The sequence below is a fragment of the Rhinopithecus roxellana genome, chromosome 8 (assembly GCF_007565055.1).
Source record: "Rhinopithecus roxellana isolate Shanxi Qingling chromosome 8, ASM756505v1, whole genome shotgun sequence".
NCBI classification, from domain to species: Eukaryota; Metazoa; Chordata; class Mammalia; order Primates; family Cercopithecidae; genus Rhinopithecus; species Rhinopithecus roxellana.
This window is the reverse complement of record NC_044556.1, coordinates 50,672,890-50,696,159: the sequence shown is the minus strand read 5'-3', so window position 1 is coordinate 50,696,159 and position 23,270 is coordinate 50,672,890. Positions and strand designations below refer to the sequence as shown.

Here is a 23,270-nt window from a genome sequence, read left to right as displayed (position 1 = left end):
CCAGAAATAAACAGATCAATCAAATGAGAGAGAACTCAACCTCAGCCTGAAGCAAAGTAATAGGAAGAGGCAGAACTGTTACAGTTAGCCCTCGACCTGGGAAACTGGAGGGACATGTAGGCAAAGATCCAAGGCTTAGAAATACAGTGACCAAAACACACATTGTGATGACTCTCACAATGGGGTTATGGGACTTTAGAGTTTCCTGGAATGTTTACCAATGTCCAGAGAAGTTAAGTCAGGATGAAAAAAAAAAATACTGTTCCACATACCTAAACAAGCACACATAGTAAAATAATCCAAGGAACTGTAAGTAGGATAAATTCAAAGAAATTCATACCTACACACATCATAATCAAACTATCAAAAGATAAAGAAAGAATCTTAAAGGCATCAAGAGAGAAGCAATGTATCACATATAAGGGAACTTCAACAAGATTAACTGCATATTTCTCATTAAAAATCATGGATATCAGAAAGCAGTTGGATGACATATTCAAAGTGCTGAAAGAAAAAGACTGTCATGATAATATCGAAACTAGTATTCTAAGCCATCTTTACCACATGGTTAGAAGAGACAAAAATTTTGTTTCCTCCTGAAATGATCCATTCTAGGACTGGACATGTCCTATTAATTAAAAGTTCATGGTATAGCAGTGATTTTAGAGTTTGATGAATACTCATGTATTCTCCTGTATTTCCCAGCCTCCCTTGAAGTCATGGGGACCATTTAATAATTCTGGTCAATATACTGTGAGGGACAGTGATGTGTGTTCCTTCCAGACTGAGCTAGTGAAAGCTGCTGTATGACCCTTCAAGTCTGTCTCTCTTCCCTGTACTGTGGAGGCCTTGGAGGCCAGGTGTTTCAAACTACATATCTAAAACACAGAGAAAGGTAGCCCAACACATATTCGACTTTATCTGAGTGACAAAATCAGTGTTATATTAAGCTCTGAGATTTGAGGTTTAATTAGCTGCTATAGCTTAATGTTTGACTCCTCCAAACCACATGTTAAAATGTGATCTCCAATGTTGGACGTAGGGCCTAATGGGAGGTGTCTGGGTCCCTGGAGCAGACCCCTCACGAATGTCTCAAGGTGCTATCCTTGAGACAATGAGAGCATTCTTGCTCTATTAGTTCCCATGAAAGCTGGTTGTTAAAAAGAGCCTGGGATCTCCCTCCCCTCTCACTTGCTTCATCTCTTGCCATGTGATCTCTGCACACATTGGCTCCTCTTCACTTTTCACCATGAGTGGAAACAGCCTGACACTCACACCAGAGGCAGATGCTGGCACCATGCTTCCTGTACAGCCTATAGAACTGTGAGCCAAATATACCTCTTTCGAAAAATAAATTACTTAGTCTCAGGTATTCTTTTATAGCAACATAAATGAACTACGATAATAGCTATCGCCAGAATCGTAGCTTGTCCTAACCAGTACAATTTCTCAAAGGAACAAACTAACAATGAATTGGAATTAATTTCTACTCAACCACTGATTTCCAGAATAAAGAACAATTCTCCTTTTTGCAGGACAATTCTTCAAATACTTAAAGACCGTTTCTCCTTAGTCTTCTTCTTCCCATTAACCTCATTCCTCAATAACCAGCCTACTAGTAGGGTACTCTCCTATTTTAATTTAGTCAAACTCTGATATCTGGGAAGGCAAATTTTCAAACTTTACTGACACAAAACTCTAAGGCAATATAAATACTTCTCTGGCATTCTGTTCTCTTTGCCACTAACGAGAATGAATTTGTCACCAGTGTGGATGGCCTTTAACATTTTTTTCACAGGCTTCTCAGAGTAGGCCCCATCATAACTACATCTCTTTTGATACACAGTACTCAAAACTCTTTCCAAGGGATGGTTCAAAAGCAGTGTCAATGTCTGCAGCAGAATGATGGCCCTACCACCTAGCTGAAAAGCAGTGGCAATGCCCACAGAAGAATGATGGCCCCGTCACTCACAGTCCATGGCTGCATCTCTCATCAGGCCTTACTGCAATTCCTAAGGTAGAACCTTGCACCGTCAGTATCCTCCCCTGAGGTGATGAAAATAGGCAGATACTTTCATTTCATTCATTCCCCCACCTTATAGAGGTAAGACTTGGCTAATTTAAAAAATACATAAGCAGGTAAATGTAAATTGTTTATTTTAGAGGTCATTAGTTGCTTTTCTGTGAAGCAACAAGAAATCTTACTGACCAGGCTATTTTTGTTATGTTATGCTAATATTGTATCAGTTCCATATTCTGTGTTTCATGGAATATCAAGATGCCAAACAACCAGATAAAACTGAGAACATAAATCACAACATCAGAGTTAGCAAGAGATGGGAGAATAAAATGGCTTGAATTACTAGGATGCAGAACTAAATGCTTGGAATGAAGCTAGTCTTACTATCTTTGATTTTATAAAATCCCCTGAACACTAAGAATGGTTTTATAACTTAGACAATGCCCTCGATGGAAAATGGGTAAGGATGATTTCATACCCCGAGTGCCTGGTGGGCAGGAGCACTTGAAATGGTTCACAAGGTCAATACAGGTGCCTCCATTCTGGCAGGGCTGATTCTGGCACTCATCCACTTCATACTCACAGTTGACACCCTGATAGCCTGGGACACACTGCCATGAGGAAATAAAAAGGACAAGAAATACTGGACCATTACTGGAAACAGACCATGAGAGCAAGTGAGAGCTGGAACATTTCTGTGACTCTCTCCCACCTCCCCACTTAGCTTTTGTATATTTTCTCTGGAGCCATCACAATCTCTGCAAATCATTCTACGCAGGGACAGAAAACCTGCAACTTACCGGCATTTACCTATTCCTCCTCCAGTTGAAAAAGGCACTTTAAAGGGAAGGCAAAGACTGAATACAATGAAGGATATTTCAGATTTGACTTGTGTGCAAACCTTTTGTTCCTCCTGGGTACAGGTTTCCTCATCTTTAAAATACACATTCCTCTGTATGTGATGAGGACCCTATGACTCAGTCAAAAGGCATATGTGGATGGTAGTACAGACATGCAATTATTGATCTCCAGGTTTAGGAAACTGCATATATGTGTGAGAAACTGGTTGAGATAGGGCTGAGGGTAGAGGGAGGTGGGTCTGGCTGGCTGTGGTGGCTATAAGGGTTGGAAGGATTTCAGGGCTGACCAAGAAAAAAGATATGGCTGTGAGGTGGCTTTATTTGGACACTTTGACAGGTTTGCATGTGGGAGAAGTCCCATATAGCATGAGACCTTCCAGAGGGGTAGGTGGGTAAGAGGAAGACAGCAAGTAAACTCTGGGAAAGAAGGATCAGAGAGGGAGTCTAGGTGATGTCACTCAGCAGCCAGTGGCAGGAATCTCTGGGTCAGAGAGCTCTAAAGGCCAGCATCAGTCTGGGGTCTGTATGGCCCCAGGGTTTATCTTGTCCTACTTATACTATGGCTAGCAGATTTTGGCTGCTGTTTTGCAGGCTATGCAAAGCAGGTAAGCTCTAAATAGCTAAAAATCTGCTTATTTGAGCACTATGTTTAAAACAACTGGATGTATCAAAATTTGGGTTTGGCACTGGCAGGCCTTTGAGCTAATGAGTCCCAACCTGCTGTGAAGAAATAAACAACCCAGGGGCCAAAATACAGAAGCTATCATTGGCTCATTCATATAACAATAGAGAAGCAAAGCTTTTCTCAGTGTTGATTGATGGTTTGAATTGGTATCAAATTAATGTCTCAGGCATTTTGCTAATATCTTGCTTGCTCTAACCATTATCAGCCCAGACATTAAAAGAGTGACATGTCCCTTGAAGACACATACTTCCTGAAATATATACATGTAACATTTAGCATGATGCTATGGGGAACAGGATGAGCAACACTTTTTTTGAGAGAAAATTGCTAGTTGACGGATTAATGACTACATACAAAAGTGACAGGGGCCAAAGGAATACTCCACAAAGCAGTTTTTCCTATCTCAGCTGCTATTTAGGGAAGTGTGTACTGCTGTGTTGGGTGGGCCTATAAAATGCACTCTGGTAGTGACTCTTGGCTCCGAATCCTAAAAGCAAGCCTAAGGAGCTGGGATGGTTCCAGACGTCTATAAAAATATCATACTAGGGACATGTTAACTTACTGCATAGAGAAGCTGAAAGAAAACAGTGGTAAACACTATGATGGGGATTGGTAAAAATCTATAAACTATAAATATAAGATACAAGCAGCTAAATTCAATATATCAGTGCTCAAAACAGTTGTCTGATCTCCTGGGAGGTCCATGACCTCTGCTTGCTCAGTGTCCTCACCTCGCATCTGTATCCACCAATGAAGTCACTGCACGTTGCCCCGTGCTGGCAGGGGTTGGACGCACACTCATCGAGCTGTTCCTCACAGTAGCTCCCAGTATAGCCCAGGGGGCACTGACAGTAATGTGTGTTGCCAGCATCGATGCAGACACCTGAGTGCTGGCACAAGTGTTCAACAAGCACACCTGGGAAACCCAGTGAGGAAGAAATGTCACAGAAGAACATGTGACACATGGGGTTCAAATCAACTGATGAGCAAGTAAACCTAAACTCGCTGACACATCAAATCTTATCCTTAGCCAATTCTTCACAGCCCTCAGTACCAGATGCATATTAAAAATAAACCCTGAAAGTGGAATATACCTTAGTTTCATTTCAAATACATTTCTTCCTGGAATCTCTGAACCTATTCCCCTACCCTTACATCTTCTGTCTTGAGCCCTTTCCCCAGAGCCCTGCCCACCCACTACTATCTGCCCTTCCCTTTTATCTGACAAAAAATAACACCTGCTCTAAATGCCACTGGTCAGTCAATACTTCAGTGAATGACCTGAGTCCAAGGGAGCAAAGCTTACCTCTCCTGGAGGCTGCTATGTCACAAGAGACATTGGGCACGTCACAATAAGCACCAGCCCATCCAGATGGACATCGGCACCGGGACTCTGCTTTATCCTGAATGCAAGTACCTTTGTTTTTACATGGAGACCGACTGCAGAGGTTCACCAGGGTCTGAAACAGAGGCAGGGGTGTACATACATCAAAATTCAAATACTAGAAATGAAGAAAAAGAAGTTCTATTGTGTTACAAGAAATCAAAGAAAAGCACACTGATTAAAAAGAAAAGGAGCCTTCATCTGGTAAAAGAGCCCTTAAACCAGATCCAGTGTTCTGAGGTACACCTAAACATTTTTACGTACCATAAGTCTTCACTTAACGTCATCATTAGGTTCCTGGAAACTGCGACTTTAAGGACAACAATATATAATGAAACCAATTTTACCACAGTCTAATTGATATAAAAAAGAGTTAAGTTCCTACACTTATTTCTGGTTAAAAAAGTCACTAAACTTCAAATTAACACCCACCTTTAATATTAAACATTAAAATAAACAAGCTATACATTCATTTAAGAAATATTAATAAAAACAAGTAAGATAATTATTTATCCAATTTTTGGTGAATCCGCGAGTAACGGTAGTCCTAGTGGTGGCCGGTCAAGTCAAGGAATAAATGTTTGCAAAGCAAAACTGTCAGCACCTCTTACCATCACACAGTTCAGAAAGCAACACTAACCAATATGGCAGGCTTGCTGGGTGGTTTTGTACCACATCGTTTATTGTTGTGCACCCGTATGATTATCATAGGCTTTATGAGTTTTCATTTTACAATAATTGGTATATTCATTCATTTATTTTCTTTTTTTTTTCTTTTGAAATGGAGTCTCACTCTGTCGCCCAGGCTGGAGTGCACTGGTGCAATCTTGGCTCACTGCAAGCTCCGCCTCCTGGGTTTATGCTGTTCTTCTGCTTCAGCCTCCCGAGTAGCCAGGACTATAGGTGCCTGCCACCATACCTGGCTAATTTTTTGTATTTTTAGTAGAGATGGGGTTTCACACTGTTAGCCAGGATAGTCTCGATCTCCTGACCTCATGACCCACCATCTCAGCCTCCCAAAGTGCTGGGATTACAGGCGTGAGCCACCGTGCCTGGCCCCATTCATTTATTTTCTAACCCATTTATTCCAGTTCAGGTTCATGAGTGGCCAGAGCCTATTCTGGCACAATGGGACAATGTAGACATGTCCACTTCACCCAACATACATGGCTTTGAGTTGTGGGAAGAAATTGGAGTCCCTGGAGAAAACCCACAAAGACATAGGGAGAACATGCAAACCCCACACAAATAGCAGCTCTGGCCAAAAACAGATTTTTTCCCCACTCAATGTTATAACAAAATGACGATGAAGGAAACAAAGTTATTTGAGGGCCTGCTGTAGTCTAATTCCTTTTAGGTCTTCTATTTAAAAAGCTATTACCAAAAAAGTTTAAAAATTCAAGGAAACCCAACAGGTTAAGCTATTCCCAATGCTCTAGACATGATTTGCCTACATGTATGGCCACCCCCCGCAGTGCTAGAAAGAAAAAGTTAAAGCTGTCAGACAAGTTCACACTTTCTATGCTAATCCTGTGTGAGAAATCCATGTGGGTCTTGACCAAATCTATCTTTGGTGAATATGGGTAAAAGGACTTAATGCCTGTTAATAAGCCTAAAACCGTTTAAGAACTCATTTCTAAGGAAGGCAATCTGAGGCAAAGAGTGCACAAGGACTGGCACCTTTCATCTGAATTCACACACGGAGTGGCTTGGCCCCTTGAGAAGAGGAAGGCCAAATTCACAATATAGACTGTTTGCTGGAAGAAGGGAGGAGTGCTTCGCCAGCACTTCCAATCGACGCTATGAGAACAAATAGGAGCCCAACCAAAAATGCTCTCGGGATCCATGGAATCAGCAACAAGCTGCTTAATTCTGTGGAGGTGGGTACTCGCATGTCTAATACAGCCTAAGCCTTACTTAAGTAAGCGCCCTGTAAGTCAAGCTAAGTTTGGCCATTTATTCCTATGTTCCTTGGAGTTATTATTCTATCACTATTAAAGAGGTGGAATAACATAAAATTAAATACAGTGCTGTTTGGTATGCAACTTTGGAAAAGTTACTTTGCCCCTCTGGGGCTCAGTTTTGCCTTCCATGAAATCAGAGGTTAGATTAGTTGCCTATAAGGGCTCTTTCCATTCTAAAATTTTATGGAAGTGTATATTTACATATTTGAACTTAAAAGATATGTAAATTGTTTGGTTTTGAGAATGTTACCACATTGTAAGATAAAACAATTATCATTATTACCCCCCTAAGATGTTGCATCTGACCTTTAAAAGGTTATTTTGATTATTCTCTATTTTCTTCGGTTCTTTCTGTGCTTCCAATGTAAAACAAAACAAAACAAAACAAAAAACAAAAAAAAAAACTGTGTTTATTTCCCACATGTATTTTTCTGCAGTTCTTGGTTAGCCTCTTTTCAAGATCTTACGTTTGTGAATCTATACCATATTGCCAGCACCATTTTGGAATCTGCAAGCTATTAAGAAGTTACCTAGATTATCTCAGGGACATCCCTGAGATCCACAAAAGTCTCTTTTAGAAGGAACTTATTCAGACTAGAAAGTGAACAGGTATAATATTCAGCTGCTCTAGGGGAGCAGTTTGGTGAATGGGAAGGAAGTCAATTACCTGACAGTTTTTCCCAGTGTAGCCCAGGGGGCAGCTACAGTGGTAGGTACCCAGGCCATCAACACACGTTCCCTCATTCAGGCATGGATGAGAGCTGCATTCATTGATCTCATGGAGGCAGAAGAGTCCAGTGAAACCCACAGGGCACAAGCAAGAGAAGGAGTTAATCCCATCAACACATGTGCCACCATTGAAACAGGAGCTAAGAAGCAAACAGAGAGAGCAACATCAGCTATGCATCTGGTGCCCGTGACTTACTACTAGAAAGTAAGATTTCTGGAATCTAAGATGTTACAGAGGCAAATACCTCTGAGCAACCCATATCCCGTAAACTTTCTTACAAGCTAGATTGGGTGCCAGAAGCTCTGAGGTGCCCACTTCCTTTCTATAATCAAAGGCTTAGAAGTATTTAAAAGACTGAGCTTAGTATAGATACCTAGAGAAAGTGAAGTTTTCTAGGTTTTACCCAGTTCTTCTGTAGTTTTCCCATGTATCACATTTCATTTTATCTCTAAGTCAATTTAATTTATTTGAAAAATCCTCTTCACTATAGATTATTTATAAAAGACAAATAGAACAAATATGTTCATAATATTATAAAAAGAAATGAAACAAAACTCCCAGAAATTTCTTAAAGACTGGTAACAATTCCAATCTCCACAGAGAAAATGGAATTTTTGGATTTCTGAAATGAACAAGAGACCAAGGGAAGAACAGAACAGAATTATAGCTCTTTCTGTTCTCTAAGCAAGAAATAATAAACCATCCCTATAAACTTTGCAACCTCTGACCTTTAACTTTCTAACTATGTATGTTTATCAGGAACCAGTAACTGGGCAATAGATGACTGTGGACTGGGATCCATGTGGACACCTCATCCCTGCTCCACAATTCTGGCACTGTGCTCTGAAGTTTCCTTCCCTTTCTCCCTTTCTCTTGTAAGATGCTAATGCCCGAGTGATTGGTTGCTCACCTCTCAGTGCACTCATCGATGTTGTTCTCACAATGGACTCCATCAAATCCTGCCTGGCACTTGCAAGTGTAACTGTTGACGTAGTCAGAGCAGGTCCCTCCATTCTTACAGGGTTCACTTAGACACTCATTCATGTCTGTCTGGCACTTGTCCCCAGTGAAACCCGGAAGGCAGAGGCAGGAGAAAGTATTCACTCCATCCACACAGGAACCTCCATTCTGGCAAGGATCTAAGCCATTACATAAGAATTAGAGCTCTGAAGAGCAGCATCAATTTAATCTTAGATTCATAAAAGTTAATGACCCGAACTAAGTCACGCCGAGGGCAGCATAATTCTGATTTTCTCATTCAATTCTGCCAACTCCCCCATTTATGAAAATGAATTCAGTAATACTTGCTTGAAGTTTTTAACCTGTTTGTTAATTGGAATAAACTTCATCTATATCACCACCAACAGTTTTGTAAAATCAATAGTCATAAAACTTGCATTGGTCCCTTACACATTTGCAAATCAAATATGTGCCCCAATACACAGAATATCAATCAATCTTTTCAAAAGGTATATGTGATTGTGCAGTGTGGGGGGAGGACAAAATACACATATTCATGTTTTTCCAGGCATATTAACTACATAAATTAATTTTCTCTCTCCCTTTCACTTCTGTCTCCTCTCTCTCTCTTTTTCTCTCTTTTAGATTTCAGTAGCCTTATGAAACAAAGTTTAAATAAAAATTGAAATATCACATAGCTTGATCTTGGAACACTTTATACTCATAGTAAGGAACCAACACATTTTAAGCGACAGTCATGCCACAGCACTCTACAATCATATGGCATACAAATCAGAACAAGAAAAACAAGCTGTAGCTATGGCTCTTAAGGAACTTAAAAATATAATTGCAAAGATGGGTTACACATGTAAAATGAAAACTAAACACTAAACTAATGGGTAATGTGACCCTTATTTTATTAGAGAAACATTTAATATACCTTATTCATCTCTTGAACTAATTCCCTTATAAGACTCATCTGCAGTCTCTATTAAAGCAATTGTAAAAATTGTTTCAGTTAAGAAAAAATTGTTTCTTAACCACAGTACACAGTTACTATAATTTTCATAGCATCTTTCAGGAAACTCACCATCCATAATTTTCTGAATTATTTTAAACTCATTGTAAATACTGTTGGTGCCACTTCATATAGAAAAATTTAAAAATACTCAGTATTTTGAATGACATGTTACTCAATGTGAGAAAGAAATACAAACAGCTTGATCTCACTCCCTAAAGTTCTCCATCAATTGTGCCTTGGATACATACTTTTTCACCATTTGTAATACATCATTAAAATTATTTGTCCATATGTCTGTTTTTTTTTTTTTTTTTTAAGATGAAGTCTCACTCTGTTGCCTGGGCTGGAGGTGCAGTAGCACAATCTTGGCTCACTGCAACCTCCACCTCCTGGGTTCATGAGATTCTCGTGCGTCAGCCTCCCGAGTAGCTGGGACTACAGGTGCCCGCCACCACATCTGGCTAATTTTTGTATTTTAGTTTCACCATGTTGGCCAGGCTGGTCTCAAACTGTATCTATATGTCTTTCTTCCCTAATAGACTATGAGCTTCATGAAAATAGAAACTAAAACTTATTTATCTTATCACTGCCAGCACCTAGCATGGTGGCCTCCCCATGATAATCTGAAGTTATATATCCTGTAAATTAAGGTGCCATTATTAATGCATTGTGATAATCTCATTTGAAGTTTAATGACTTAATCATTACACAAGTAACTATGGATTGGTCAGTACATATGTAATAAAACTATTAAGGCTGGGGGAACAATCACCAGAAAGAAGTAGGCAGTATAATCCCTATAGTTTTCATTGGGCTGAGAATAGCTCATGTTCATTCAATAACAATGAAAAAACCATGTGGCAGTGAGTAGAGTCCCGAGGGACCCCTGTCTTAGTAGTGAGCCATATTAGCCCTCGACTAAAGACTGTTTTGGAACCAATTAACAAACTTGAAGTAAGACTCTGAAGGATTGGACTATGTCCAAATAATTGAATATCTGAATAAAGTTCAAAAATGTTTTTCTAAAAAGATTTTTAAGAAAATTCAGCATGGAACAATGTAAAATGGATGTCTAGCATCCAATAACAAACTACCAGGCAGGCAAAGAAGCAGGAAATACAACTCAAAATGAGTAGAAAAAATATGAACAGAAACATACTCAGGAATTTCTTATATGGTAGAAAAGTAGGTAAGGACAATAAAATATGGTCAATTATTATCAACTATAAAACGCTGATACTCTATATGTTCAAGAAGGAAATAAAAGGATGAACATGACAAAGAGGGAGATAACATTAAAAGAAAGACTTGAATTAAACTTCCACCTATGAAAACATAATATCTGAGGGAAAAATACACTAAATGAGATTAACAGTAAACAAGAAACTATAGAGGAAACCATTAGTGAATTTGGAAGTATAACAAGATATCTTCAAATAATAAAATAATCCAAAATAAAACATTAAGTGGAAAAAATACTGAAAAATAAATGAACCAACCTTGCAGTCTAATAAATGCATAAAGAACATTATAAAGGGGAGAGGCAAAAACTTTTGAAAAAAAAATGGTTAAATATTTTCCAAATAATGGTTAAATGTTTTCCAGACTTGGACCCCTGACCAAAAATATAAGTAAACTCCAGACAGAAGAAACATAAAGAACACTGCACCAACAGGCATTATAATCAAGTTGGTAAAAATCAGTGGAAAGAGGATATCTTAAAAGCAGCCACAGGAGAGAGAATTACATATGAAGGAACAGATAAAAGAATTGTGGAATAACAGCAGATTTCTCCTCAGAAATAATGCAAGGTAGAAGATAATAGGATAGCTTTAAAGTGCTGAAAGAGTAAGTCAATTTAGAATTCTCTTCCCTGTGAAAATATCTTTGAAAACTAAAGCAAAATAAAAACCTTTCTGACACACAAAAACAGAAAGACTTCATCACCAGGAGACAAAGATTACACAAAATATTCAAGGGATTTTTTCAGACAGAAGGAAAATGATACCTGATGGAAACACAAATCTGCATAAAAGAATAAAAACTAACAAGACTTGAAAATATGTGGGTAACCTTAAAGACTTTTAAATTATTTTTCAAATTTCTTGAAAAAATAATTCACCTTTAAATTATATATTTGGTGGGCTTAACGATATATACATTTTATAACAACAATAGAAGAGAGGCCAGGAGGAATGCAAATGTGAGTGTACAGCTCTTCTCCTCTATATGAAGTTGCATGATTGAAGGTACATTATAACAAGTTAAAGTTGCATACCAGTAATCCCTATAATAACTACTAAAAAATATATAACAAATACGGGAGTGAATATAGATAAATTTTTGAAATTTATGTATGTAGATAAAATATAATCATAAAAATATGCAATTATTTCAAAAGATGTCAGAAAAAGAGGAAAATGGAAACAATAAACAGAAAGAACAAAGATAAAGCAAACAGCAAGATGACATATTTTGAAGCCAGCCATATAAAAAACTACATTAAATTTAAACAGTCTAAATACCTGAATTAAAAGATGGATATTGTCATATTGGAGAAAAAAGACAACACCCAATATATGCTCTCTACAAGAAACCCATTTTAGAGAAACAGGTCAGAAGTAAAAGGATTTTTAAAAACACACTCTAATGATAAAATAAAGCTAGAGTAGCTATATCAATATCAGGCAAAGTAGACTTCAGAGAGAGAAATATGACAAGAGTTTAAAAAGGCTATTTCAAAATGATAAATGGGTCAATTCCTCAAAAGGACATAAGAACCCTAAATGTTTATAAGCACTTAAGATTAGAGTTTCAAAATTCATTAAGCCAAAACAAATAGAATTACTAGAGAAATAGATGAACATACAATGAAATGATAGTAGAAGATTTCAATACTCTTGAATAAGAAATAAACAGAAAGCCTACTTACTATACTCTATGAATAATAAGTAGACAGAAAGTCATAGAGGACATAAAAGACCTGAATAACACTATTATCCAATTTGAATTAATAACATTTATAGAACACTCTGAAAAAATCTGCAAAACAGACATTCTTTCCTCTCAAAGAAGAGACAAATTACCAATAGTAGAAACATGAGAAGGAAATCGTCACAGATCTTATAGACTATTAAAGCTCAGTAAGGAAATGTTACAAAACAAATTGATGTTGTGTCAGCAAATCTGACAAAACAGATGAACTGGAAGAATTCTTTGAAAGACAGATATTAGCAAAGCTCGATTAAAAACAGATAACCCATAAGGCAATATATGTATTAGGAAAACCAAACTTATAGTTAAAAACTTTCCCAGAAAGAAGGTTCCATGTCTAGATCTTTGGAAGAAAACACACCAGTTCTACACAAACTCTCCCAGAAAATAGAAAGAAACACTTCCTGATATGTTCTATGAGGACAACATTGCCCTCCTATCACAACCAGACAATGATAGTACAAGAAACCTGGAGAACAATATCCTTCATGAACACAGATATAGAAATCCTTAACAACATTTTGACAAATCAAATCCAATAATACATAAAAGGAATAATACATAATGACCAAATGGAATATAGCCAATAAATTTAAGATTAGTTTAACATTTGCAAAATGTTAAATAATAAAGTTATGACAATTTGCTTATATTAAAAGACCAAAAAATAATTTCACCATGTCAACAGATGTAGAGAAATCAACTGCACACCAAAAAATAAACATTCATTCGTTATAAAAATACAAAAAGACCTCTTAACAAATCAGAAGTACAAGGTCTCTCAATTTGATAAAGAGCCTTTATGAAAACCTATAGGTAACATCTTACTTAATGGTAAAAGACTACATACTTTTCCCCCAGGATATAAAAACAAGGTAAGGCTGGCTTCTCTCACCACTTCTATTCTGCATTTATTGAAGATCTTAGTACAATATCACACAATATGTAAAAATTAACTCAAAATAGATCATACGCCAAAATATAAGAGCTAAAATTATACGACTTTTAGAAGAAACCACAGTAGATAAACCTCGAGTTTGGATTAGGTCAAGATTTGTTAAACAAGATATATGAAGCATGAACTATAAAGAAAAAACATGCATACACTGAATTTCATCAATGTTAACATCTTCATCTTCAAAAGAAATCAAAAGAGAAGCTATAAATTGGAGGGAAGTCATTGGGAAGCAAATACCTGTCAAATAATTCTTATCTAAAAATATAAAGAACTCTTTCAACTCAAGAAGACAAACAACCCAATTATTTCAAATGGGCAAAAGATTTAAATAAACATTTCACCAACGAAGATATGCAGATGGGCGAAAAGCACATGAAATGATGCTTAACATCATTGGCAAAGATAAGAACACAAATTAAAATTACAATGAAATACCACTACACACCAACTAGAAGAGCTAAATTTAAATGACTGATATCACCAAGAGTTTGTGAGCATATGGTTCAAATAGAACTTTCATACAATTCTGGTGAGAATGAAAATAGTACAACCACCTTGGAAAATATTTTGGCAATTTCTTAAAAAGTGAAACCCATGATTCACCAATTCTACTCCTAGGTATTTACTCAAGAGAACTAAAATCATATGTCCACCCAAAGACTCATTCATAGCAACTTCATTTGTAAAATCCCCAAATTGGAAAACACTCAAATGGCCATCAACCAATGAACTGTAATATGTCCATACAATGGAATACCGTGCAACAATAAACTAGAATGTACTATTGGTATAAACAACATGGATGGATCTCAAATACTATGTTCATTAAAACAACTCAGAACTTCTCCTGACTTATGCTTATCTGATTGCATTTATATGAAATGATAAAAACTGCCAACTAATAATCTATAGTGACAGAAGGTAAATCTGTGGCTCCACAGGCAATAAAGAGAAAGAGAAGGTTAAATTGCAATGGGATGAAGATAATTTTAGGGTGATAAATATGTTTATTATTTTGGGTGATAGTTTCAGTTACCGTATGTCAAAAATGTGTCAAACTGTACACTAAAAATATTTGCAGTTCAATGTATATTAATTATACCTCAATAAATCTGTTTTTTAAAAAACACTATCATAGCATTGTCCTCACATTTTCAGTGTTCACAAATTAAAGGGAATGCTTAAAATATATTCCACTGCCTCAACTCCAAGACACTAGCTTCAAAAGAAAGAGTTAAAACACTACTGTTAAATATGCTGGATAAATGACCGGTATGCCCAATGTCAGGCATGAGTGGCAGCAGCCTCTACTGGGCTCTCCTCTGTTCCCTGTGTGCTTTCCTCTCTTCAGGGGGGCTTAAGAGCTGACTGGCATACTCACTGGCAAGGCAGTCATCGATGTCCTCCTCACAGTCCATACCGCTGAAGCCTGGTGGACATTCACACATGTAGCTGCCCTGGGTGTTATGGCAGAGACCATGGTTCATGCAGGGCTTGGAGATACACTCGTCAATGTCAATGGTACACCTCTGACCTAGGAACACAAGGCTAATAAATGACCTAGTCCTTAGAAGGTGATTCCCACAAAACCCTGTGCAGGACCTGAGCTTAAGTTGGGGTGCGTGGAGCTATTCCACAGACAAACTGGTTGGTTCCCTACTTTAGGAAGTTTCAGGAAGGCTTCTGTGGCCTAGGAAGTTGCTGCCAAGGTGCTAAAACTCCCTGAAGAACGAACATCATGGCTTGAGAGTCTGAGGTAGCAGCCTTCCAGCCGCTAGGGGGCCCCAAAGACACGGACAATGGAAAGGCTTTCTAAGCCATTCCAATTAGCAGCTCCTGTGCAAAACCTGTGTGCTCTTGACAAGACGGACAGGCCTCAGAAGACCAGCAGGGCCTTCCCTATGATCTGATAACCTTACCACTTTGTTTAAAGCTCAGAATGCATGTTCTTGACTTCTCCACACCCATGTTGTTACCTTGCCAGCCAGGAGCACACAAGCAGGTGTAACTCTCAAAATTTGGTGACTCTTTGCAAACAGCAGCATTCTCACAAGGGTTTGGGGAACAGGGAGCCAATACTGTCTGACAGTTCTTGCCTGGAAAGTAAATGACAGAGTTTACGACACATAAACAGGTAAGAAAACGAAAATTTTCCCAAGTTGTATCCCAAGGATGTTCTCCGAATTTAAGTAAAAAGTCCTGATTAAGAGGCTTTGAAAATGGAGAAACCCATAGTCTTTTCAGCATTGGCTCTGATACTGCTAACTGTGTAACCTTGGGCAAGATAGTTAGGGATCTCCTACAACTGTGATTTTATGAACTAGGCCTGTTAAACGTAGTTTCCCTACATTACTCTTTTTTTTGAGATGGATTCTCACTCTGTCACCCAGGCTGGAGTGCAGTGGCATGATCTCAGCTTACTGCAACCTCCACCTCCCAGGTTCATGCCATTCTCCTGCCTCTGCCTCCCAAGTAGCTGGGACTACAGGCGCCTGCCACCATGCCTGGCTAATTTTTTATATTTTTAGTAGAGACAGGATTTCACCATGTTAGCCAGGATGGTTGCGATCTCCTAACCTCGTGATCCGCCCACCTTGGCCTCCCAAAGTGCTGGGATTACAGGGTAAGCCACCGCGCCCAGCCTACTATTTCTTCTAGAGGGGAAAAAGTAACAATGTGCTATCAGGTCTTTCAGGTAACACAGTCATGCTATGGCTATTCTGCTACTCTACACAACTTAGCGTCACTATCAACAGCTGCTATCAACAGCTCAAGACTCCAGGGAAGTAATAACTCAGCCATGCTCCTGACTGCATGCCGCAACCTGATGAAACAGACAGTTATTGTCTATGTTTGTGTTTTGTTCCCTCTGAATGAGGAAAATAGACGAAGAGGAGATAAACAAGCCATAGAAATATAACCAAACACAAGAAGGCAATAATAAGCCAGTAGAAAACAAAGAATAAATGTCCCAAGCACACTCCAAATGTAACACCTGAAACAAAGAACAGCTATGTGGCATGCAGTCACACTCACGTCTTCTCAGTTGTAACAGCCGTCAAAGGGGTGACACCTCTGAGTGAGATGTAGCGGTACTGAATGTGGGAAGTAAAAAGGTCATTAAGAAGAAAAACTTCAGATTCAAAGAGACTTACAGGTAAATCCTAGATGTACCACTTACCTATATGACTTTGAGCAAGCAAGCTCCCTTTGCCTCAGCCTCCTCATGTGTAAAATGGCAATAGGAACTTCTACATTGTAGAATTATTGAGGAATACATTAAATAATCCAAAGTACAAAAAGTGTCTGGCATATAGTAAATTACCAATAAATGGTAGCTGTATTATTGAACTAAGACAAATAGCTAATGTCCTGGAAACAGTCAACTGATAGACAACCAAGTAAATTACCAATAAATGGTAGCTGTATTATTGAAACTAAGACAAATAGCTAACATCCTGGAAACAGTCAACTGATAGACAACCATCAGCTATGTGCCTGGTTCCAGACACATACAATTAAAAATTTTTTTCTTTCAAATACGTAAGTACAATGTAGGCAAATGACTGTCTACCACTTGCATTTTAGGAGGCCACAATATTTCCTCAAAGCTCAAGATCCAGTCAGTAAGGGCAGGAAGGACAACTGAGGAGTGAGCCCTTGGAGCAGCACTGCAGCCCCACAGACCTGGGCACTCAGACTCAGGCACTGACAAAGCAAGGCCAAGTATCCCCTCTGGTCCCTGCTAGTACCTCCAGGACCCACCTGTATATGGCAGCACACAGTGGCAAGTGTAGCCACTTATGTCATCAAAGCAGGTTCCTTGGTTCAAGCAAGGATTTGAGGCACATTCATCAATATTCACCTGGCAGTTATAGCCTGTAGACAAAAGGGAAAAACCAAAAACAGTAAAACTTTCTGACAGTCTCATTATCTCAATTTCTAACCAATTCTCTTTGGGGGTAAAAACTGAACACACCAGAAATTGCATTCATTTCTTCGGGCCACTGAAATATCTGTTCATTCATTTCAGCCCCATGTCCCTGATATACAGTCAGTAAATGACAGCAGTCAATTAGTTGAAAAGATGAATGGAAAAACAGTCTGTTCTAATGGTATGAAAGCCTAATGCCCCTCCAACTACAAATAACTTCTCATTAATGAAGTTCTTGGTTCAAAAGCTTGTTGCATGACCTATTTATTATTTATTTATTTTTGAGACAGGGGGTCTCACTCTGACATACAGGTTGGAATGCAGTTGTGTAATCATGGCTCACTGCAGCCTCGACCTCTCCGGCTCAGCAATCCTCCCACCTCAGCCTCCTGAGTAGCTAGAACCACAGGTGCATGCCATCATGCCCACTTGACTTTTTAAATTTCTTGTAGAGATGAGGTCTCATTATGTTGCCCAGGTTGGTCTCAAACTTCTGGGGTCAAGTGATCCTCCCACCTCACCCTCCCAAAATGCTGGGATTACAGGTGTGAGCCATCACACCCAGCCAATAGCCTGCTGCATGATAAACATAAGCCCTTTGTATATAACATTTCTGGTCAGGAAAAGGTATGATGTTTTTGAATACTTTAATCAAAGCCTCTGGTTTACGCCCATTTTTTCATAGGCACAGTGTCTACCACCCATGTGGTACTTCCTGAAGTTACAAAGCTGTTTTCTCCTGATTCAAGGTATAAAACCTTCTCCCACTAAGAAAAGGATAAAAGGAATAAAAGATGAGTGGAGATAGCACTGTACCCAAATACTGCACACCTTTGCATCTGCAATAGGGCCTGGCACAGAGCCTTAAAATAGAGAAACTATGGCACTGTGGAAAAGAAAACATGGTCTAGGAATGCAGAGGTATGGGTTCAAGGAGTATTCTGCTGCTCACTGGGCAATAACTTGGGATCTTATCTTTTGAATTTTATTTTGTTCACTGATAAGCAAGTCTCATAAGATAAAGAAATAAAAGTGTTTTGAAATCTACAAGTTTCTTTGCCAATGTAATACAATATATCAGAAAATTAATGGCTGAAATATGGTCTCAGAAAAGTTTCAAGTAATCAAATAAAGTGGCTCTAAAACATGCTGATGTATGACAACAGCATGGTACAATATTGAGTGAGGAAATCAATGAATAAGTAGACAGATGAGTGCAAATATAATGATTTACCCACACAGGTCTCTTTTGTGAGTTTCCAAGAGAAAACTGATGGTAGAAATACAACAGTGATAACTCAGAAACAGAATTTACCCAACTCCCATGACTATACATTTGTTGGGTAGGCCAGCAGTCCCCCAACTTTTTTGGCACCAGGGACTGGTTTTGTGGAAGACAAATTTTCCATGATCTGGGGTTGGGGGGATGGTTTTAGGATGATGATTCAAGCATATCCCATTCATTGTACATTTTATTTTTATTATTATAATATTACACTGTAATATATAATGAAATAGTTTTACAACTCATAATATAGTAGAATCTACATTATAATGTAGAATTGGTGGGAACCCTGAGCCTGTTTTCCTGCCACTAGAAAGTCCCATCTGGAGGTGATGGGAGACAGTGACAGATCATCAGGCATTAGATTCTTACAAGGAGCACGCAACCTACATCCCTCACATATGCAGTTCCCAATAGGGTTCGTACTCCGATGAGAATCTAAGGCCACCACTGATCTGACAGAGGCAGAGCTCAGGCGGTAATGTGAGTGATGGGGAGTGGCTATAAATACAGATGAAGCTTGGACCCCTTGCTGGCTGCTCACCTCTTGCACTGTGGCCTGGTTCCTAACAGGCCACACACAGGTACTGGTCTGTAGCCTGAGGGTTGAGGACCTCCGGTGTAGACCAAAGATGACTAAGTAACTAAGAATATCTCAATGTGTTAAAAAGTTTGTTGAAAGAGTTCTGAACATGTGGATTCTTCCTTGATATTACTACTATCTTAATTACAGTAAGCATAGTATTTTCATTCTACTTTCATATATCTATTTGAACTATTATAGACTCAAATCTGGACCAGGAAGCTTATAATTAGACACTTGTCCAATGCTGTAAAACTGGAGTCTTAACTGTTCATCTTAAATATGACTATTTCAGGTCGGGCACGGTGGCTCATGCCTGTAATCCCAGCACTTTGAGAGGCCGAGGTGGACGGATCACCTGAGGTCAGGAGTTCGTGACCAGCCTGACCAACATGAAGAAACCCTGTCTCTACTAAAAATACAAAATTAGCCGGGTGTGGTGGCGCATGCCTGTAATCCCAGCTACTAGGGAGGCTGAGGCAGGAGAATCGCTTGAACCCAGGAGGCAGAGCTTGCAGTGAGCCAAGATCACACGCCATTGCACTCCAGCCTGGGCAACAAGAGCGAAACTCCATATCAAAAAAAAAAAAAGAAAAATTACTATTTCAATAGGTTACCTCACTGCTAGGCTGAAGGTAGAAATTGTATCTATTCACGTTTTTATTCCCCAAGTGCCTTAGAAGTTCTAATTGTTCGATATGTTTGTTACATGAACGAATGAAAAAGAGAAAAGGAAACTAAGAAGTGAGTCAAGCAGTATGTAACAAAAAGAAGACAAAGAGCAGACACAGAAAGATGTACTTTTGTTTTCACCTTTAAAGCCCTTCTTGCAAGTACACCTGTATCCATTCACCAGATTGTCACAAGTTCCTCCATTCTGGCATGGATTAGAAAGGCATTCATTTTTGTCCACTTCACAGTTGATGCCAACCCAGCCTGCATCACAGAGGCACTTATATCTGAAGGAAGACAAAACTTTTTACTATAGGAGGTATAAATGTACAATTGAGTCACAGAGTGAAATACAGGACTTGGTGAAGAAATGGGGTAAACTGATCTCATTTCTACTTTCATGGAACTATCCTTGCATCACCTTGCACATGGTGTGTACCATTTGGCCCTATCAGGTGTATCTGATAAAGAAACCTTCTTGGTGCTTTCCTGGCTCACCAAGTTAGTGAAATTACAATGAAATTTCTTATGTAAACAATGGTTTGTACAATATATTGGGCCACTCTGAAGGAAACAATATCATGGATAAATCTGCACAATGTATTTTACTATACATAAAACTAAAGTAAAGCAAACATTAAGATCATTAGTTTTTGGTGCAAAATAGATACCTAGGTCCCTATCAGGGACCCTGAGCCACTCTAAGATGCTCCTGGGATATTTCATATCTTAGTCATGCTTTGTTCTGACCTGAAACTTGGCTTCAGAAAGCACCTAGGGTATTCTGCAAGAAAAGGCACAAGAATGAAGGTATTTGAAATGTAAATATAATCTCCAATTTGAACATCACTAACATTTAGAATGTGATATCAGGAAATGACAGCTTTCTTATCTGGAGAATTTTAAGAAAATGAGAGATGGATAAGGGTGCCTTGAAGGCTGCTATACTCTGAAACAGCAATACTGAGTTAATTCATTTTAAAATAACTATTTACTATTTACCTCTAAACACTTTATTCTTTCATCTTTCAAAGTTTGCAAAGGAAAATGTCCAAAGCCACATCCTATGGCAAACATAGCAAGAGTATAAGAGCGTCTCATGAGACCTAATGTCACTCTATGGTTCTAGAAAATCACTAACACATCACACAAGTCTGCGGGGCTTAAAAATTGCAAATGTTTTATCAGGGACATTTCTAAAGTTGGCTGAAGTGGCCCTACTTCAGAGCACACACTGGCACTGTGACAGAACAGAGCTGAGCTATGTTTAAGCAGCGAAAAAAAAAAAAAACAAAGTCTACGATGTTCTACAGAAATCATTCCAATAATACATACTAAAAACATAATTGCTAAAGATTCACACAATGAGTCTGGGTTCCTCCTATGAGGTCCTTGCTAATGACCCATATAAGGGAGACATTCCTCCTTATGTTCCATCTAGGTCCTCACTTACGGAAGGGAGGGGCCAGCTTCCATGGATTAAGTGGTAATTCAGAAGGCTTTGATGCAGACTACCAAATCTTCAGCAAAGTTTCAGCTCAAGGTCCCATTTGACGACTTCAGGCTGTCACCAGTACTATAATCCAATTGGCTTAATACAGGTCAATAAGAAGCTATTACATGGGGCAGCTACTCACCCACTGAGACCTCCAGTACAGTTTCCATGGATGCAGGGATTACTCAGGCATTCGTTCACCTGTGAGTAGCAGCTGGGGTGATGGGGCCCCTCAGGGCATATACAGCGGAAACCATTCACACCGTTGATACATGTTGCACCCTTGCGACAGGGATTGGAGGCACACTCATCGATGTCAATGTTACATCTCTGCCCTGTGGAGAAGGGGGGACAGTGTTATTTACATCCTAAACGCTCAGGAAATAGACCCAGAACTATAAGACACATTGTGTTTTCACCCTTCATCTGCTCAGGCCATAAGGTGTGTTGGCGCACCAAATGTCAAGATGCAAGGAATTAGATACCCAATAACACTTAATGCCATGCAAAGAAGGAGCAAAGAGCATTGACTTTTGATAATCAAGGAAAGTTAACAAAAGGCTGGAAAAGTGTTATAGCAATTTAGCATTTTCTTTCAACTCAGAAATGGGGAAACTTTACAAGGTTCTAAGAAGAGAACGTCAAATGTCAGCAAAGAAGGCTTCTCTTTTTAATGCTGTCCTGAGTACAACTCAAAGAAGCATTCATTAACATGCTTTGTGCTGGTTTACCACAAATTCATTTTCTCAGTTAGCCTCTTACATTTCTATTTATGGTAAATCCAAATTAACTGGAATGCTTAATGAATGGGATAGTAACTTAATTCAATAATTAAACTGATTGTAAAGAAAAGCTATTTTGTTTTCATTCTTAGAGTCGTATTAATCCATTTTTTTAACCTCAGGAAGTAGAGTCTCAAGGCATAATTTTGTTATCCTCTGATATTGGAGAAAATAATGCAGATTCTGTCACTGTAGACCTATGGTTCTGAAACTTTAATGTGTAAAATCATCACTTTAAGTTGTTATTTTAAGTGGAGATTCCTAGGCCCTATCACCATAGCTTGTGATGAACAGAATCCAGCAAACCACATTTTTAAAAATGTAGGTGGCATAAAAACTAGATTTTGAGAAATTCTGTTCTAGACAATTACTACCTATCATCATATAATGCAGATACTGGGAGTAAGTGAAATTGAAGTGAATATGTTGTTCCTCTAAGACATAGCCAAGATTGCTCTTTAAAAAGATGTCTGTTATAACCTTGGTATTTCTTAGGCTGAATAAAGTAACATGGGCAGTTATACAAGTGTTTCCATTTGCTACATTTTGAGTAACTGAGATTTAACTATATATTCCAAAATGATATGAAATGTTAAAATTACCTATAATTCTATAAATGAGTGGGATCAAGCAACTGCTATGAATTTATAAATTTCAAAGAATACAATGTTCTGATTCAGATTTTGAAAACATGCATTTTTCTCATTTAAGAAAGAGCAATCCTGTATTTAGAACAGGACATTCCAAATGAAATAGATACCCACTCCTATGAAGTATGAGTATTCACATTTTTTCACCCTCCATTGCTCTCTAAACCATTATTGGTGGTTCTTGTGGTAAAAACCCATAATCTGGAAGTGGCTGCTGTTTTCCTCTTAAGTGTTTTATTAATAGCTTATTTTTAAATACTATTTCCTTGGCCTCAACCACTGGTTCTTTGAGA

The 23,270-nt window shown here is 38.5% G+C and overlaps 1 protein-coding gene across 4 annotated transcripts in view; it reads right to left on the bottom strand.

Annotated features, from left to right (window-relative positions):
- Positions 1–23,270, bottom strand: part of NOTCH2 (notch receptor 2) — a 192,729-nt gene that overhangs the window by 21,010 nt on the left and 148,449 nt on the right. For all 4 annotated transcript variants that reach the window (XM_030934979.1, XM_030934977.1, XM_030934978.1 and 1 more), the window contains 10 exons: positions 21,688–21,880; positions 20,192–20,337; positions 17,342–17,455; positions 15,553–15,672; positions 14,958–15,110; positions 8,554–8,782; positions 7,581–7,782; positions 4,872–5,025; positions 4,297–4,481; positions 2,499–2,631 (listed from right to left, as the gene is read on the bottom strand). In XM_030934979.1, the coding sequence (XP_030790839.1) occupies positions 2,499–2,631; positions 4,297–4,481; positions 4,872–5,025; positions 7,581–7,782; positions 8,554–8,782; positions 14,958–15,110; positions 15,553–15,672; positions 17,342–17,455; positions 20,192–20,337; positions 21,688–21,880 (1,629 nt within the window). The remainder of the gene's footprint in view (positions 1–2,498; positions 2,632–4,296; positions 4,482–4,871; positions 5,026–7,580; positions 7,783–8,553; positions 8,783–14,957; positions 15,111–15,552; positions 15,673–17,341; positions 17,456–20,191; positions 20,338–21,687; positions 21,881–23,270) is intronic.